The sequence below is a fragment of the Aotus nancymaae genome, unplaced genomic scaffold (assembly GCF_030222135.1).
Source record: "Aotus nancymaae isolate 86718 unplaced genomic scaffold, 86718_ANA_hifiasm-v0.15.2.pri h1tg000059l, whole genome shotgun sequence".
NCBI lineage: Eukaryota > Metazoa > Chordata > Mammalia > Primates > Aotidae > Aotus > Aotus nancymaae.
In genome coordinates, this window is record NW_026988473.1 from 33,035,393 (window position 1) to 33,054,775 (window position 19,383).

Consider the following 19,383-nt stretch of genomic DNA (forward strand, 5'->3'; position numbering starts at 1 on the left):
AGATTTATATCATATACATGCTATGTGTCTGTAGCATCTCTTCTTCGAGGCCCAGTAAAACGAGTGTATGTAGATCCACATTGACTACCATATCTCCATGCTGCTTCTTCAGCTTATCATATTCTGCGCAGAATTACGGCTAAAGATACAGCATTGTGATATCACTATTCCTTTTACTGACAAATTGTTAGTCAGTCAGATCCTACTAAATTTGATGTCTGGTGTGTGTTTAGATTATCCCAAAGGACAGGTAGATATTTCTTCAATGTTCTATGGGAAGACTGTGATTTTTTATCACTCTTTACTTGCAGTAGGAAAAATGTGCTCCACCGTCATGGGAATTTGCCCAGTTGCCACTCTCAGAGATTATACCCTCTAAGTATGTATTTTTAAAAATAATGATTCTGTATCATACTTGTCCCTTAAGAATTTACTTTCCATTGTGTTTTAAAGTTTAAAATGTTATTATAAACTCTACATTTGCAAATAACATATATACCTGTTTCAATAATACTTGGGGTTTATATTAATCATCAGCCTTGACAAACTAGATATCTGATAAACTGAAAGTGAGGCATTGTATGAAATGTATTGTTTTAGAGATAACAGTAAGTTAGTTATTCATTATTGGAAAGTAAATTACAACTTTTCCTGAAAAAGTTGTATTAATGCCCACACTGCTTAGTGAGTTGCCCAAGGTCATTCAGTGAGCTGTTGGTGAAGCCAGAAATAGAATCCAAATCTCCTGACTCCCAATTCAGTCCTCTATCCTCCATGTAGTTTTCTATCCTCTATACCCCTGCTGTCTCTCGTGGGAAAAGAAGTTAATCTTCCAGCTATGAATAGCCACCAAATTGGTGGTAGCAGCACAGTGGAGAAAAGTAACTGTCTTTACACTGTAGTATTAGTATAAAAATATCTGGTAGTGGAAAATTTGACAAATGTCATGTTAAAGGGAGTGGAAAATTATTTTAAGATCTGGTTCTCATTTATCTAGTTCTCAGAAAAGTAAGATTCCTTAATAGAACAGGGATCATATTTTTCTTCTGTTTTTAAATTTTATTTCCTGGAGAGTAATTATCAACCTAGCCATAGCAGAGCATATCGTCAAGTAATATGATAAGAATAATGCATATACTGTTGCTGATTGCTTTAAGTGTATTTTCTAACTTGGTTGAAAGTTTGAATTTCTTTATTGAAATGAGTAACATTTATCTTATTCTGCTTTCAATGTTCTTTAAGTTAGTATTATATAGTAAAGTAAATATAACATCAACTGGGAATTTTACTTCATGATCAGACAGCATGAATGGAAATACACATTATAGTTTCTTCCATTGACAGTACACTCCAAAAAAGGTATTTTGTGTCAGACACCATGAATTTCACCAGAATGAAGTAGGTAGAGAAAAGTTAATTGAAAAATGTAAGATAATCACACTGATGTTGATCAACTGTATTGTTACATATGTCATTTATTATTTTGGGCATTAATAAAAGGTGTTTACCAGATGTTTGTGTTTTTAAATGTTAAGCATTAAATACTAAATCTGATATTGTAAGTAATTTGTTTCTTAATTTTGGAGCAAGGACCATGAATTCCCCAACTAAAAATATTAGCATATTTTGTTTCTATTTAAAGATTACTACAAAGTCTTTAATCAGAAGGATGACATAAACAGAATTATGTTTTAACTATAAGCATAAGAAAGACAGAATTGATAGAGATTGGGAAATGCAAGGGAAAAAGAAATGAAAACAAAAATCTAGTAATTTGGAACCCAGGTGACAGAGAAGGTAATGATAAAAGTGTAATTAGAAATATGAGAAACTGTGTGGAACAAGACAACTAGAGGGTCAAGTACAGCTCCTTAGGGAAATGTGTACATTTACTGGATGGAAGAAGAAGAGAATAACACATATGTTGGAATAGTAAAGATATAATTTTGAAAAGCTACAGAAGTTATTAGATATAGCTAAGAAAGATCATCAGACTTGGTGACCTCTTGACATTTAGGAGATTGACTTCTACAGAGTGATGAGGGTAAAAGTACTCTGAACTCTGAGTTATTTCATTTATCTTTAGTATTAAATCTCATTTTTGCAAACCTATGAGTTACATATTATATAGGAGACAAATCAGTTAACTAGACTGCTTAACTGACTACAGTTTTCTCTCAGTATCCTGGGGATAAGCAAGTTGATTCCAGGAACCCATCCAGATACCAAAATCTATGAATGCTCAAGTCCCTTACATAGAATGGCATAGTATATAGGCTACACGTATCCTTCTGTGTACTTTAAATCATCTCTAGATTACTTATAATACCTAATCCAATACAAATGCCATAAAGTGGTTGTTATATATTTTTATTTTTTTATTATTTTGGTTTGTTTGTTTTCTGAATATTTTCAGTGTGCAGTTGGTTGAATCCACAGATGCAGAATCCGCAGCTACCGAAGGTTGACTCTGTATACCTGACACTTAACAAAAACAATCCTTTCATTCACTCAGAATTTTTCTGGTTGTTTCCATTCTTGTTAATTTAGACTAGACTTCCATTCAATTAGTAATAAACTGATCACTGACACCCAAACCCTAGCATCACCCAGTATACTCATGTAACAAACCTATACAGGTACCCTTGAATCTAAAAAACAAGACAAAAGTAATAAACTAATAACATTTTACAATGGAACAAGTGTTTAAAAAACAGTACTAAAAGTTTAATACTATTTTCATCTTAAAGCCAAATCAAACATGAAAGCTAGAAATTGTGGATTTTGTTGGAATTGATTGGAAATTTGTTCCCTAATTACCCAATATCTCAAGAAAGTTATGCCTATAAATTAATATAGACATTAGCAATGTATTTATTTTATGTTATATAATTTCCTTATAATGAGTTTATCAACTTTATTTAAAGTTTTTAGTAATCAACCATGATATTTTCCTTTCCAACTTATATTTTTCAGATATTTATCAATTGGCATAAAAATACATTATTAAGGTTTGTTAGTTTTAAAACTAATGGAGTTATTTTTAAAAATTTATTTAGGAAACATTATTAAGTGTCTTTTTTATTTTTTATTTTTTATTTTTTGAACAGGCGCATCTTCAAGTGAATCTAATCTGCTTAAGATTCCTCCACAAAAAAGAACTCGGAGAAAACTAATGCCATCTCCCTTGAAAGGACAGCATACTCTAAAATCTCCATCATTTGAAAGTGTGCAGCTCAATGATTCTCTTTGCAAAGAACTTCAGCCTATTGTGTATACACCAGAAGACTGTAGAAAAACTTTTCAAAATCCATCTGCAGTAACTTTAATAAAACCATCATCATTTACTACAAGTTTTCAGGCTATCAGCTCAAACATAAACAGTGATAATTCTCTGAAAATGTTGTGTGAAGTAACTATCCCTCATAACAGAAGAGAAGAATGTGGACAGGAGGTCTTGGACTCTACATTTACTATATGTGAAGACACCAAGAGCTTGAAGTGTAAATTACCTGAACAAGAATCACTACTAAATGACAACAAAAACATTTTACAACGGTACAAAAAAAATTTGCCAATTCTTTTTTTTTATGTAGACTTTCAACTATTAGTTGAGATTATTTCATAAACCATGTGTGCTATTTTGATTATAAAACAGTCTGTTTTACTTTCATTAAATTTTAATTATGTTTCTCTCTGAATATTAACTCACTAACTCAATATTTTAAAGTCTTAAATTTGATATCTTAAGTCAATTGACCCTCATTAGACTAGGAGAGAACTTAAGATATATTTAGTTTGTTCTCTTACCCTGAAATTGGATTATAAAAGCTGTCATTGGAAGATTATTATGTTTATTATTTATTAATATTTTCACTAAAGGAAATTCCACACTTTCTATTAAAAACTCATCTTACTCTGAAATAGTCATACCACTAAAGTATGGTTGAGTGTGTGTCATCCAAGCAAACATATCCTTCTCACTTTATCTGTATAATCATGCCCAATCTAAATATGGAAAGAAAAATACCTTCACTATTCTATGCCATTGGGAATGAAGAAATCTCTTGATAGGAACTTTACATATATTAAAAAGAGAAAAGAAAACCCCAGTCAGGCAAGAAAATCTTTATGGTATAGCAGAATGTTTTTCTTTATATATTAATACCAAATAGTTTTCTAATTATGGAAATGTTTGCTTCCTTTTTTCTTCATAGTTTAAATCAAAATTATTATATTTTATTTATCACTTTAATATACAGGCTTGACCCTTCTTCATTCTCATCTAAGCATTCTATGCCTATACAAAGCATGGTGCCATCCTATATGGCAATGACTACTGCTGCCAAAAGGAAACGGAAATTAGCAAGGTATGATTAAACATAAACTGGATGAGTTTCTATAGTTATATAAGATCATCTTTATATGTTGTTTTCTATTGTAATTAGACTCAATTCATATTTAAGCATACTTAGGATAAATTGCTCAGAATGGGGTACTAGATTTATATTATCAAAGGGAGATCTTGAAAAATCAAGTATTTTACTTGATATTTATGTAAAGTACTTCATATTTTTGAGTTTTACAAATAAATAAGTTTTCTAGCTTTCAAAAACTACTTAATTTTAACTTTTCTGGGGTAACAATTTTTACTTATTTGGTTATTATCCTTTCTAAACATTACCAAATTTCTTCCATCTTAGAATTATGTTATTTTAATGGATTATGATATATGACTAATATATAATGAATGAAGAGACTCTTCCTTCTGCCTAAGACAATTTAGCTTGCATCAGACCAAGTTGCTCATCAAGAACAATTATAAGGAGTACGTAAAATAGAACCAACAGCTGCTTGAAGGCAATGGAGAACAACCATGGTAGGCAGGATTGAGAGCCTAGGATCCCAGAGAAAAAGGAAACATGCTATAGACAGCCAGACTTTCTCTGCCTCTTTTTTTTATTTAGCATTTGCTAATTTATGGCATAAGGCATAGAGGCCAAACAGAAAATGGAAACTTAGAGCTATCAGCAGTGTTACTGAGCTAGGGAAACAAAATTGTTCTGTGCAGTTTTTATCCTCAAGGCATTTGCCAAGTTCTCAGCTTTGTGGAATGCAAGGCTAAGACACCAAGCTGAAAGTAGCTGCTAAGAAGCTAAAGTATTAAGCAGAGTTTTGACATTCTTATGAGGCTTTCACAGAAAAATTAGAGTTCAGGAACTACCATAAAGAAGAGGCCCTATTAAACACCTCAGGATTTTGAGTTCCCTGAAGGGTGTTTCAACTAGGAGTAGGGCAAACTAGAAACAGGCCAGTTTCTGGAAGCCTGAAACAGACCTTAGACCAACTCAATTCTTGATTGGATCAAGGTGATTTATCTTTTTCTCTGCTTGCCACAGGAAAATTAAATTATCTCTGGAAGAATATACCATCTGGAACCTCTATAGTTTTTTTTATATCAATGTTTAACACTTAAACAAAAATTACAAAGTATGCCAGGAGACAGGACCAAATGACTAAAATTTAAAAGAAAAAAAAACATCATAGGAGCAGTGATTCATACGTGAGGCAGATACTGGAATTATCAGATAGGAATTTAAAATTTTAACTGTAATAATTTCAAGAAATACATACTTTCCCAAGGAACCAGATTCTCTTAAAATTAATCAAATGGATATTCTAGAACTGAAAATAAAGAATTTACTGAGATTAAAAACTCAATAAATCAATTCAACAAATTAGGTACAGCAGAAGAGTACTAGTGAACTGAAAGATAGTTTTTAATTTTTAATTTTTGTAGGTACATAGTAGGTATATGTATTATGGGGTGCATGAGATATTTTGATACAAGCATACAATGTGTAATAATCACATCAGTGTAAATATAGTATCTTATCACCTCAAAGATTTATCCTTTGTGTTATAAACAATCTAATTATACTCTGTTATTTTTTAAATGTACAATACATTATTGTTGACTATAGTCACCCTGTTGTGCTATCAAATACTAGATATTATTCATTTGATTGCTTAATTAACCATCTCCCCAGTCTCCCGAAACCGTCACAGTAACCATTCTCCCAAAAAACCCTTTCCAGCCTCTGGTAACTATCATTCTATTCTCTATCTCCGTGAGTTCAATTTATTTAATTTTTAACTTCCCCAAAATGAGTGAGAACATGCCAAGTTTGTCTTTCTGTACGTGGCTTATTTCACTTAACATAATTACCGCCAGTTCTATGCATGTTGTTGCAAATGACCAGGTCTCATTTTTGTTTCACAGCTGAATAGTACTTAATTGTGTATACATACCATATTTTCTTTATTTATCTATTGATGGGCACTTAGTTTGCTTCCAAATCTTGGCTATTGTGAATAGTGCTGCAATGAACATGGTAGTGCTGTTATCTCTTCATTATACTGATTTTGTTTCATTTTTGTATATATCTACCAGGGGGATTGCTGGATCGTATGGTAGCTCTATTTTTAGTTTTTTGAGGAATCTTTAAACTTTTCTTTTTAGTGGTACCAATTTATATCCCCACGAACAGTATACAAGTGTTCCCTTTTCTCCACATCCTCGCAAATGTTTGCTGTTGCCTATCTTTTGGATAAAACCCATTTTAACTGGGGTGAGATGATATCTCATTATAGTTTTGATTTACATCTTTCTGATGATCAGTTATGTTGAGTTCCTTTTCATATGCCTGTTTGCCATTTGTATGTCTTCTTTTGAGAAATATCTATTCTTTTGCCCAATTTTTAAATCAGATTAGATTTTTTTCCTAGAGTTATTTGAGCTCCTTATGTATTATGGTTATTAATCCCTTGCCAGACAGATAGTTTACAGATATTTTCTCTTACTCTGTGGATTGTCTCTTCACTTTATCAATTGTTTCCTTTGCCTTACAGAAGCTTTTTAACTTGATGTCATCCCATTTATCCATTTTTGCTTTGGTTGCCTGTGTAGGGTATTACTGAAGAAATCTTTGTCCAGTCCAGTATCCTGGAGAGTATCCCCAGTGTTTTCTTTTAGTAGTTTCATAGTTTGAGATCTTAGATTTAAGTTTTTATCCATTTTGATTTGATTTCTGTATAGGGCAAGAGATAGGGGTCTAGCTTTATTCTTCTGCATATGGATAAACAGTTTTCCCAGCACCGTTTATTAAAGAGACTATCTTTTCCCCAATGTATGTTCTTAGCAACTTTGTAAAAAATGAGTTTATTGTAAATGTGTGGATTTATTTAGGGGTTCTCTATTCTGTTCCACTGGTCTTTGTGTCTGGTTTTATGCCAGTCCCATCCTGTTTTGGTTATAAAACAGCTCTGTAGTGTAATTTGAAGTCAGGTAATGTGATTCCTCCAGTTTTGTTCATTTTTCTCAGGATAGCTTTGGCTATTCTGGGTCTTTGGTGGTTCCATATAAGTTTTAGGATTGTTTTCCTACTTCTGTGAAGAATGTCATTGGGATTTTGATAGGGATTGCACTGATTCTGTAGACCACTGTGAGTAGTATGGACATTTTAACAATATTGATTCTACCAATCTGTGAACATGGAATCTTTCTATTTTGTTTTGTATCCTCTTCAATTTCTTACATCAATGTTTTATAGTTTTCATTATAGAAATCTTTTATTTCTTTGGTTAACGCCTAGTTATTTTATTTTTAGCTTTGTAAAAGGAATTTTTTTTTTTTCAAATTATTTCACTGTATAAAAATGCTACTAATTTTTGTATGGTGATTTTGTATTCCATAACTCTACTGAATTTGTTTCTATTCTCATAGTTTTTTGGTGGAGTCTTTAGGTTTTTCCAAAAATATAATAAGATCACGTCATCTGCAAACAAGGATAATTTAACTTCTTCCTTTCCAATTTGGATGCTCTTTTTTTCATTCCTTGTCTGATTGCTCTACCTAGGACTTCCAGTACTATGTTAAATAATACTGGTGAAAGTGGGCATCTTTGTCATGTTCCACATCTTAGAGAAAAGGATTTCAGATTTTCTGCATTCAGGATAGTACTAGCTGTGAGTCTGTCACATACGGCTTTTATTGTGTTGAGATACGTTCCTTCTACGCCCAGTTTTTGAGAGTTTTTATCATAAAGGGATACTGAATTTTATTAAATGCTTTTTTAGCATCAACTGAAGTGATCGTATGGTTTTTGTTCTTCATTCTATTGATATGATGTATCACGTTGGTTAATTTGCATATGTTGAACCATCTTACATCTCTGGGATAAATCCCACTTGGTTGTGTTGAATGATCTGTTTGATTTGTTACTTGATTCAGTTTGCTAGTATTTTGTTAAGGATTTTTGCATGTGTTCATCAGGGATATTGGCCTGGAGTTTTCTTATTTTGATGTGTCCTTGTCTGGTTTTGGTATCAGAGTAATACTGGCCTCATATAAGGATTTTGGAATTATTCCTTCCTCCTCTGTTGTCCAGAATAGTTTGGGTAGGATTGGTATTGGTTCTTCTTTAAATGTTTGGTAAAAATCAGCAGCCATCAAGTTCTGAGCTTTTCTTTGCTGGGAGATTTGTTATTTACAACTTTAATTTTGTTACTTGTTATTTATCAGTTCATATTTTGGGATTTTTTTCTGAAAGTTAGACTGGTAGGAAAGTATTCAAACTGATGTGCAGAAGGATAAAACGATGGAAAATATGGAAAGAAGTGAAAGAGACATGGGACACACTTTTTTAAAGTCTACAATTTTTGTATTTTGTGTCTCAGAAGGGAATGAGAGAAAAAATAGGGAAAAATAATATTTCAGATGATGGCTAATAATTTCCCAAAACTAACAAAAGACATTAAACCACAGATTTGAGAAGCACTGCAAACCACAAGCAGGATTAATAAAGAGAAACATGCCTAGGTATATAGTAGTAAAACAACTGAAAACTAAAGATAAGGGAAAATCTTAAATATGCTGAGTTATATGACTTGAAGTTCATGATACATTCTTTATGTACTGTAAATTGAACACAATGACAAAATATACCAAATATAAAATGGATCTGACTTCCTCTACCTCTTTTTCTTTGCTATGTGATTATGGGGAGAAACGTTTATAGATGACCTTAAAATGACTTTTTAAATGTATTTTCCATTAGGAACCTGTTATCATTTAAGCAACAGGAAACAAATTTACAAATAGCCTACTTATTTGTCCTTAATAGAGTATCTTCTCATAAGTGAATTTATTATGTCTTTGTCCCTCCTAAAAAAGTATAGGAGAGCCTTAGAATGTGTAAATTTAAAATTTTTGGATATTCTCTAAATATCTCTATCTATGACATTTAAAATTTTATATTTGCTGAGGTTAAAATTTGAGTTGTACAATTAGTCTGGTTTATATACAGAAGTCAGTCACTTTATGAGTGAACCAAGCTAACCACAATCATTTGTTTCATCTACTTTTATCACTAATTTACATAGTGTCAGTTTTATAATCTGTTCCATTATTAATTTTAGTGAGTTTTCTTGTCCTTCACTGGTAGTATGTTGTGTTTACTAAGATGTGGCAAACATTTATAGAAAAGAATAATTTTTTAATGTGAACTTAGCTATTATCAAATCAAATGGTTTTTCAGGAAATGTCCAGGTATATGAATTGTGTATTTGGAGTGATTTTAGGTAAGTTAAAGGGCTTCTACATGAACAACAAATATTGTGAAATAATATTGAAGGACATGTAAAGAAAGTAACTTGATTTCTTATAGCCTATTAATTGTTCTGTTACATTCCCTCTAGTACCAGTAATCAGATCCTGCCATTAACTAAGGTTAAAAGAGATTAATGCTAGAAATGTACATAATTACTTTTTTTTAATCTTCCTTTTCCCCAATTAAAGTTACATGAGCTTCAGAGTAATAAACTGTGGTATTTTCCATTTAGCAGCTTTATATGCTTATTTAGTTGTGTATATATTCTAATATAATTTTAAAAATAAAGAAGGGGAAGCTATATGCATAAGCATTTTTTTTTATTTTGTATAAAATACTTTTAGAGTTTAAAAGCACTGGATATTCCAAAACCTACCCAACAGATTTTTTTAAATAATTAAGAATATTAGATTTTTAATCTTAACAATTTATTTAATATTTCTGTAGCAGACTGTTTTACCAAATGGATTAGCCTATCAAATATATAAATATAATACATACATAATGTTTGCTTTTACTTCTCAATTATATTCATCAAAGTTTTGGATTGTTTGTATCATGTTTATTTGGTTGATTGGTTTTTTGTTTGTTCCACAATTTTCTAAGCACTAAAAACTCTTTCATACATGCCATACATTTTTATTTTGTTTTGAAAGATGTCTAATTATTTCAACTAGAAATTTTTTCAGACAAAAGAGTATAAGAGGTATTATTTTTATTGAGCAGAAACAGTCTACCTATATAAGGGAGCAAAAGGTTAATTCTTAACTTTATTAATAGTTTTGGAAATAGATTTGACACACAACTGGAAATGTCTTTGGATTTCTTATAGTCTTTAACACAATTTGAATTTGCACTCATACCATTTTTAAGTCTTTGTAGTTTATGACCTACAACATAAATGTTAAACATTTGATCAGTGGACTATTTTATCTAAATTGAAAAAAGTTTTGGGTATATTTTACTTACATATAAATATGTGACTTATTAGGGTTGGGTTTGATTTCAGAAATATGAGTTCTAATCAAATAGCTCTATACAAAAGCTTAATTTTTAAGTAAGAACATGCTATGAGTAAAAAGTAGGGTCCTGGAACTAACCAAAGTGAATAATCATACCATAAAATAATAAAGACAACTTTGATATAAATTTAAGAAACAATGTTTTATCAAAAGTAATAACATTGATCTTTATATTTGAAAACATAAAATATCCAAATGACCAAAAAAGAATTTCTGCCTTGGACAGCTGATATAGACAAATAAAAAGGGGTATTTAATATTCAAAACAGAATCATAGTAATTTATTTATCACCATTTAGGAAGTGGGAACTACTGTAGTTGATATATTATTTGTACATACAAGTTTGTTATTGTACCTTCTAAATCGTGTCTTTTTCATTACTTCCACTGAGTAGTCACCCCCCCTTATTCAAGTTTTGCTTTCTGTTATTTCAGATACCCATAGTTAGGTGATTATAGTACAATAAGGTATTTTAAAAGAGAGAATGACCACATTCACATAATCTTATCATAATATATTGTTATAATTGCTCTATTTTATTATTAGTTATTGTTAATCTCTTACCGTGCCTAATTTATAAGTTAAACTTTATCATGGGTATGTGAAGGAGAGTACATAGTATATATCGGGTTTGGTACTATCCTTGGTTGCAGGCATCCACTGGCAATCTTAGAAGATATCCCCCCCATGGATAAGGGCGATTACGATATAGTATCTTTATTATTAGCCAGAATTTCCCTAAAGTTAGCTTATTTGAATCAGTGCTGAAGGATGTTCATTTTCCACCCAACCCCCAATCCTGCCTGTTAAAAATTGATCCCCTTAAGGACTAAGAAGGATAGTAGTTTTTTCAAGGTCCAGATCAAACTCATTGCATCCACAAAATTTCCCATTTTTCTTTCTTACTCTACACTCAGGAATATATAGCTCTTTGTATTATGAAAACTTTGGCACTATATTTTTACTTTACTTTATATTATTTCATGTATTTGTCTTATTTTTTTCTCCCTCCACTGTATGTCCATTGTACAAATTTTTAGGACAGGGATTTGTGTGCCTTATTTATTTGTATATCCTGTAACACAAGGCCATAATACGTGTTTACTAATATGTCAACTGAAATTGAGTTGGAAATTTGAACCATTAGCAGTATAAGACTGATTAAATTTTTGAAGCTAGAGCAAATGAAAACAGGTCATTCTTTTTATTTCAGTTTCTATGATTGTAATAATTAGAGATTTTTATTCTGTTACTCTGCTTTCATTTTAAAACAAGGTTTTTCAAACAATCTCACTTTTTTATGCCTTTCAGATTAGAGTTCTTGGTCCAAATTTGTAACATGATCTTAGTTTTTTTTTTACCTCTTGTGACTATGTGCTACTGATCTCTACGTTTTGAATAATAGTGCTTGCTTATCTGCCAGCAAAGCACCCTGGAATATTCTGCTGCAGAATTATAACATACACCTACAACCATAACATTCAATTCGAATAAATATATTAAATATTCCTTTTAAAATCACACACCACTAAATTTCTCTGTGGGCCAAAAATATATTTAGTACCTCTACTTCTGTGAGGTTTCACAACTGTTGCATGTGGAATATGAGTTTGAATTTTGAGGTATAAAACAATGCTTAACTAAATTAAAAATTTTTCCCCTCAAGCTCTACATCAAACACTTTGTTAACTGCAGACGTAAATTCTGGATTTGCCAAACGTGTTCGACAAGAGAATTCAAGTGATAAGCACTTACAGGAAAACAGACCAACAATGGGTATGTGTCAGCTTTTAATTTGATATTTAATGGCATGACTATGTTGACAATCATACAGTACTTTACGTTTTTTATTATGTTTTCATAAGAATCTCTTTTTATCGATTGCCTTTATTATGTGGTAGAACAAGTATGATTATCCACATGTTATAGATGAGGAAACTTTAAAACACAAAATGTAAAACATTTACCCAAAATCACACAGATATTATATTGGTGGAGCCAAACTCAGAACCAGATCTTCCAACTCTACATTCTGTACCCTTTTAGTTATCCCTACTGCCTCATAATAATTGAAATGATTGGCTAAATGTATTATTTAATGTTACTAATTAAGTATATTTTACAGATAAACTATACCCACTTTAAATTTTTCTCTTAGTGTAATATTTTAAATAATTTGGCCTCTAACTCATTGTGTAACTACTACACGGGTTCCAGTCTGTATCTAGTTACAATCATATTGTAACTCCCACTGGCTGTTGGAAAAGATACTGTTGGATCTTTCCCATCAGTATTAAAGATACTACAGTCCATCAACTGCATATGGGAGACATGAGTTCATGGTAACAAAACCACTTAAGTTAAACCAGAGCTATATTATGCCAGCCAGTTTATAGGCCCCAATGTCTAGATATCTATCTCTGTGACACTACAGTTCCTAAGACTTCATTCAGAAACTTTATTTACTAAGCATTTACCATGTCCTTTGATGAATACAAAGATCAATAAGACCTAGTTTGATTGTTCTCTATAGGAACTTATAGCAGATGCAATTTAAAGGTGCTTGATGATATAATGTTTCTAAGAATAACATGAAAGATGTTGTTACTTTTTTTCTGTCAATGCCCTTTGATTAGAGTAATATAAAATTTTTCATTGTCAAGCTGTATTGGTAAATGGTTGCTTCCTTTAGTAGCTAGTGTTTACCTTAACTTCAGTAGAAATAATCCTCATGCAAATTGAAACATCAGACATTAAGGTACTAAAGTTTAAAATTTACCTCGATTATTTGGTTTGACATATTGTATTTAATAATGCTTAACAACGTGTATCTGTAGTTAGTGTAGATGCGTACTGCCCCATTGATCTTCTGAAAAAGTTCTTCAAGAATAATAATTCTATAGCCAAATAATAAATTTATAAAAACTCTCAAATCATAGAAATTGGGTTTTTCTAATATGCTTATTATCTGAAGATACAAATGTATCATGTATTTCATGTATAAAGAGATGTGAGTAAAAATATCTACTATGGGGGAAAAAAAAGTGGGAGATGATACTAAATCACAGTGCTTGCCAAAGAAGAAAAGAGAGCTAACCCAAGTTTAAAAGATTACATGTTGTTAAGGATAATGGAACACTTAGAAAGAGGTATTAGTTTATAAGGAAAGATAATATTTAATATACATTATAATATTCAAGTGAAAATGCCCACATGCACATCAGAAAAAAGTGAGAATTGAGACTGCTTTACTTAGAATGTATTCAACCAAGTGTTCTAACTAACAGTGTACAAATAAAGAAACACAAGACGATCAGTAGGGGGAAAGGCAACTCCTGTTAACTGAGCAGCGAGAGAAATAAGAAATAGTCTTAAGTGAATATGTGCTTCTAAAGCTAAAACCTAATATGACCAAGAAAGTGAATAAGCAATTAAACTGATGCTGAAAAAAGTCAGTGGCACCCTGTTGTAACAACACTTTGTTGAACAAAGAATGATGGTGAAAGCTAACGAAGAACCAGAAGAATGGGCATAAATAGAACACATTTGAGAGATGGCAGTAAAGGAAAAAAGAGCTATAGGATTAAGAGCAGCCCTTTAGGAAGTATTAGATGCAAATGATAATTTTAAATCGGAAAAATATGGAACTTTAAATCCCTGGGGAAATAAACTAAGGAATGGGGAAAAAATGGTGATACAACTAAGAAAAGGAAGAAATGCTTGTAGAAATTGTCTTTTATTAGTCAGAAGGAAAGAAAGTGAACATACTAGTTAATTCAACTACTTCACCTGATGTCTGTGTGTGTATGTGCATGCACTCAGAAACTTCACTTTGCAGTATGAATTTGAACAGCTTTTAAACCAAAGATATTAATGTCTCTTTGTTGTCATTATATTTTAAATTATGTTAATTAACAACTGTGAATTTCAAGAGTAAATTTTCCTTCCTGTGGCTGTAATTTTGAAAAGTGGAATGATGAAAACTTTTTGAATGATACTTTTACCATATTTATGTGTCTTTTTATTTCTTCTCTAGAACATAAAAGAAACATCTGTAAAATAGGTCCAAGCATGATTAGAAAATTTGGAAGAAACATTTCTAAAGGAAATCTAAGATAAATCACTTCAAAACCAAGCAAAATGAAGTTGATCAAATCTGTTATCAAAGTTTATCTGTACCCTTTCAAAAATATTAAAATCTTTGAAAGAAGACTCATCTTAAAGCTAAGTTTACTCAAATACTTTCAGCAAGCAGAAAAATGAAACTCTTTGTTTTGTTCTTTTGTATTCTAAAAAAATATAAAATTTCAAAAGAAAAGGTTGTCTTTTAAGTGTTTTAAATATTTGTTGCCTTTTAAAATCCCTGAGTGTAAGTTAGCATGGTGGCAGCCTAGCTTTACTATGCTACAACAATTTGACTAGGACGTTTTAGTAAACAGTAGTGAGTTAAACTATCTTTATTATTTTTTGAAATAAGAATTTAGAAGTGGTAAAATTATGGCCCAAGATATATTTGGTCCTCTATTATGTTTTTATACATTATTTTTGTCATATATATGACTTCCCTTTTCAAAAATACTTTAATGTACAAGTATAGATATATGTGCCCTTAACATCGTTATAAATATTAAGTTATCATCACAAATAAAAATATTGTTCTTTGCTACTTGATATATTAAAGATGTAGATTTTAAAGTCTTTCATTTTCTTGTCTCATTACTACCCTTACATACTCTAAACCAGTGATTCCCCAAACTTTTTGGCATCAGGGACCAGTTTTGTGGAAGACAAAACCATGGACCAAGGTGGGCAAGGTTTCAGGATGATTCAAGCACATTACATTTATTGTGCACTTTATTTCTATTCTTACTACATTCTATATTACATATATAAAGAAATAATTATATAACTAACCATAATGTAGAATCAGTGGGAGCCCTGAGCTTGTTTTCTTGCAACTAGACGGTCCTATCTTGGGATAACAGGAGACAGTCACAGATCATCAGGTATTACATTCTCATAGGGAGTGCACAACTTGGATCCCTCACATGCACAGTTTGCAATAGGGGTCGCACTTCTATGAAAATCTAATGCCCTGCTGATCTGATAGGTGGCAGAGCTCAGGTGGTAATACCAGCAAGCTCACCTACCACTTGCCTCCTGCTCTGTGGCCTGGTTTCTAACAGGCAGTGGTTGGGGACTCCTGCTCTAAATTATTATTTTATAGAAAATGTGAATTTCATAGATTTGTATTTCAAATAAGATCAAGATATGTGGCACCAGAGCCAAAACTGAAAATAATCCATAGGCTTCTTAATGAGAAAAGATGTTTTAATCATTCTTGCTGCTATAGGAAGCACATGGAGCTGCAACTTACTTATACAACCTTGTTTACTTGCCTTGCCTATCCTGTTTGTTTGCTGAATGTAACAAATATTTGGCCAAATGCACTTTTAATTTTATGCAGCACAGGAACCTTCACACCAAAGCAAGCAAGCTGAAACATTTTAAGCCTTTCAGCTAATCAAGTTTTTCCATTTAAAATCTGGTTGGGAGAGTGTGAGAAATAATCTTTGTAGTCTCTTTCAGCTCTGACACTGGTGATTCCTTATTCATAGAGCATATTCAGGATCTGTCATACAGAAAACTACCATACACACATTTTCTTTTGGTCCCTTTGTCATTTGGCTTTTGGTTTTGTTGCCTGTTTAACAGTCACTCTCACCTCTCTATTCCTTTCCATTTTAGGTGAAAGAAATCTTTTTACCAGATACTGATGAGTGGCTGCCATAATTAATAAGTGACTATACCTCATGATCCTCCTCATACTATAAGGTATGAGCATGATTTTCTTATACCATTTGTATCAGGTAGAGGTTTAGCCTTCTATAAATTAATAAAAGGGCCTTTGTCATATAACTAGATTAAGGGGAAGTTAAGGGGAATAAACCGTAATGAACATGGAAAAAGAAAGCTATTAACTATGTGAATTAAACTAAAACAAGAATGCTATTTTATAAGTGAATGTGAAACCATTTTTAAGTGAGCCTTATGTAAAAAGTAGATCAATCATAAGTGAACATGCCCATGTAATTCGCACTCAAATTGTGAAAGAGAAAATTATCAATACCTTGGAAGACACCCTTATACCTTCTCCCAGTCACCACATCCCTCAATGGTAACAGCTATCCTAACTTCTAACATTACAGCTTGATTTTTTTTTTTTTTTTTTTTTTTTTTTGAGACAGAGTCTTGCTCTGTCGCCAGGCGCCAGGCTGGAGTACAATGGTGCAATCTTGGCTCACTGCCATCTCCGCCTCCTGGGTTCAAGCAATTCTCCTGCCTCAGCCTCCCTAGTAGCTGGGACTACAGGCGCACGCCACCACGCCCAGCTAATTTTTGTATTTTTTTTTTTTAGTAGAGATGGGGTTTCACCATGTTAGCCAGGATGGTCTCAATCTCTTGACCTCTTGATCCACCTGCCTCGGCCTCCCAAAGTGCTGGGATTACAGGTGTGAGCCACTGCGCCCAGCTTGATTTTTGATTATTTTAAAAAAATTAATACATGTACTTTTAAATGGTAAACAATAATTGTACATATATGGGGTACAGTGTGATATGTTGATACATGTATACAATGTGCAATGATCAAGTCAGGATTTTAGCATATCCATCACCTCAAACCTTTATCTTTGTGTTGGTTACATCATAGATATATTTTAGCTAAAATAACTAATTTTTATTTAAAAATGTGTTGTTCTAAAAAATGATACAGAATAGTATGAAGTAAATGTGCTTCCTCCTCACCTCCTACCAATGTCATTTTTCCCAGGTGTAACTACTGTTAATATTAGGTTGGTGCAAAAGTAATTGCGGTTTTTGCCATTGAAATGTCTTTTGCCTAGACATTTATTTTAGTCATATATATTTTTTTTTCTCCTGTATTCTTGGGGATTTTTAATGAAAGTAGGATCATACTTTTTATATTGTTTTGCACTTTTCATTTTTATTCACATTTAAAACCATCGTGGACATATTTGTAAAATTTTTGTGTGAATTTTATAAATAATGCTATGATAATTTTTATATAGTAAATCAGTAGATCAAGAGAAACATAGATGACAGTCTCTTCTGAGCTACACTGTTCAGCATTTCTGAGATTACTTTGGAGTAGTCACTGTTATTTCTACATCATGATGTGTTAAGTATGTTCCATAAAACACAGCTTACCTGGGATTCCCTGCCAAGGAAAGGGTTCTGGGTCAAAGAAGAATGGAAAATGCAGCATACTGGGAGACTGATGGTGCACATTGACAATGTAAGCCCCTGAGGTCTCTTAACCAAGAATCTTGTTTTACTTAACCCAGTAATTTTCAAATTCCTTTAAAATGTTGAAGTTTTTAAAAATTCTGTAAGTGAGAATACTATAATGAATCCTCATTATTATAACACTGAATCCAATTATCAAATTTTGTCCAGAGTATTCTTTTCCTACTTTTTTCCTTTGGTGGAGTATTTTAAAGCATCATTTAGTCACTGCATACTTGCTTATGAATCTAAAAAATGTGGTATATAATATATAAGTACTTTCATTAAAGAACTAGTGCTGTCCCTAAGAACATACTTGGAACAACAATGTTCTAAATTAATAATGGCTATAAAATTAACAGAAATTAGAAAGTTATGATGGTAGAGATTTAATGGAATATATTCAAGAGAGTCTTTTTATTTACCAGATTGAAATAATCACTTTTAATACATTAATGCTAATTCTACCAATCTTTCTCATTCACTTTTATTAAGACCTAAGTAAAACAAATTTTGTTTTTTGTAGAGCAACATTTTTACAAATAAGATTATATTATGCTTTCCTACTTTTTAAAGTTAGTTAAAGAACATGTTCTTACATTCCTGGATGTTATATTTGACTTTGCTTACATGCCAAAGGTAGGTAGAGTACACACCAAGTGTCATGAACAACAGCATTGCTATAACATGGCATATGTGTTCCTAAAACTCAAATTGCTATGCAAACGTGTGCAATGAAACCACAAGGTTTATGGGGAAAATGAGGTTAGTGGCACAACACTCGAAAGGTTTGTTACTGGCACATTAAAAGAAAGGAAACTAATAAAAACAGTGGCTCAGTTTTATATGTTAAATATTTAAGAAATACATAAGTACTATGGTAAATATGACACTTTGCCTTGAGAAGGGAAGTTTGCTTGGAAGTTGATGTGGAAGAATTGTAGCTTGTGAGTTACTAGAAAGTGATGGAAGGAGGGTGATCTGAATTCAGACAGGAATTTATAATACCAGATGTGGATGGCTGTGGCCCACTGTCCTGAGATATGTTCATTTTGAATATTCTGATGTAGCTTAGTTCTACTGAGTGCAGTTTTCTTTTCACCTAGTGTTTCATCCAGATGAAAGATTGTGAAACCAGGTACAAAACTAACATTAGGCTCTAATGGTTCCCTAATGTATCAATGCCATAGGAGCAAATTTGCACTTTCAAAATAGTTACAGCAGTACTGACTCTCTCTCTATATATATATACACACACACACACACACACTCACATATATACGTACACATACATATATACGTATATATATACACACACATACATATATAGCAAAACTGTACATATATATGTATATATATGATTAGTTCTGCTATACATATA

The 19,383-nt window shown here is 31.9% G+C and overlaps 1 protein-coding gene across 3 annotated transcripts in view; it reads left to right on the top strand.

The window, feature by feature from the left end:
- Positions 1-15,392, top strand: part of KIF18A (kinesin family member 18A) — an 85,007-nt gene extending 69,615 nt beyond the window's left edge. For all 3 annotated transcript variants that reach the window (XM_012452247.2, XM_012452249.2, XM_012452248.2), the window contains 4 exons: positions 3,111-3,558; positions 4,263-4,370; positions 12,361-12,470; positions 14,731-15,392. In XM_012452247.2, coding sequence (XP_012307670.1) covers positions 3,111-3,558; positions 4,263-4,370; positions 12,361-12,470; positions 14,731-14,813 — 749 coding nt within the window. In that variant the 3' untranslated portion in view covers positions 14,814-15,392. The remainder of the gene's footprint in view (positions 1-3,110; positions 3,559-4,262; positions 4,371-12,360; positions 12,471-14,730) is intronic.
- Positions 15,393-19,383: the final 3,991 nt, after the last annotated feature.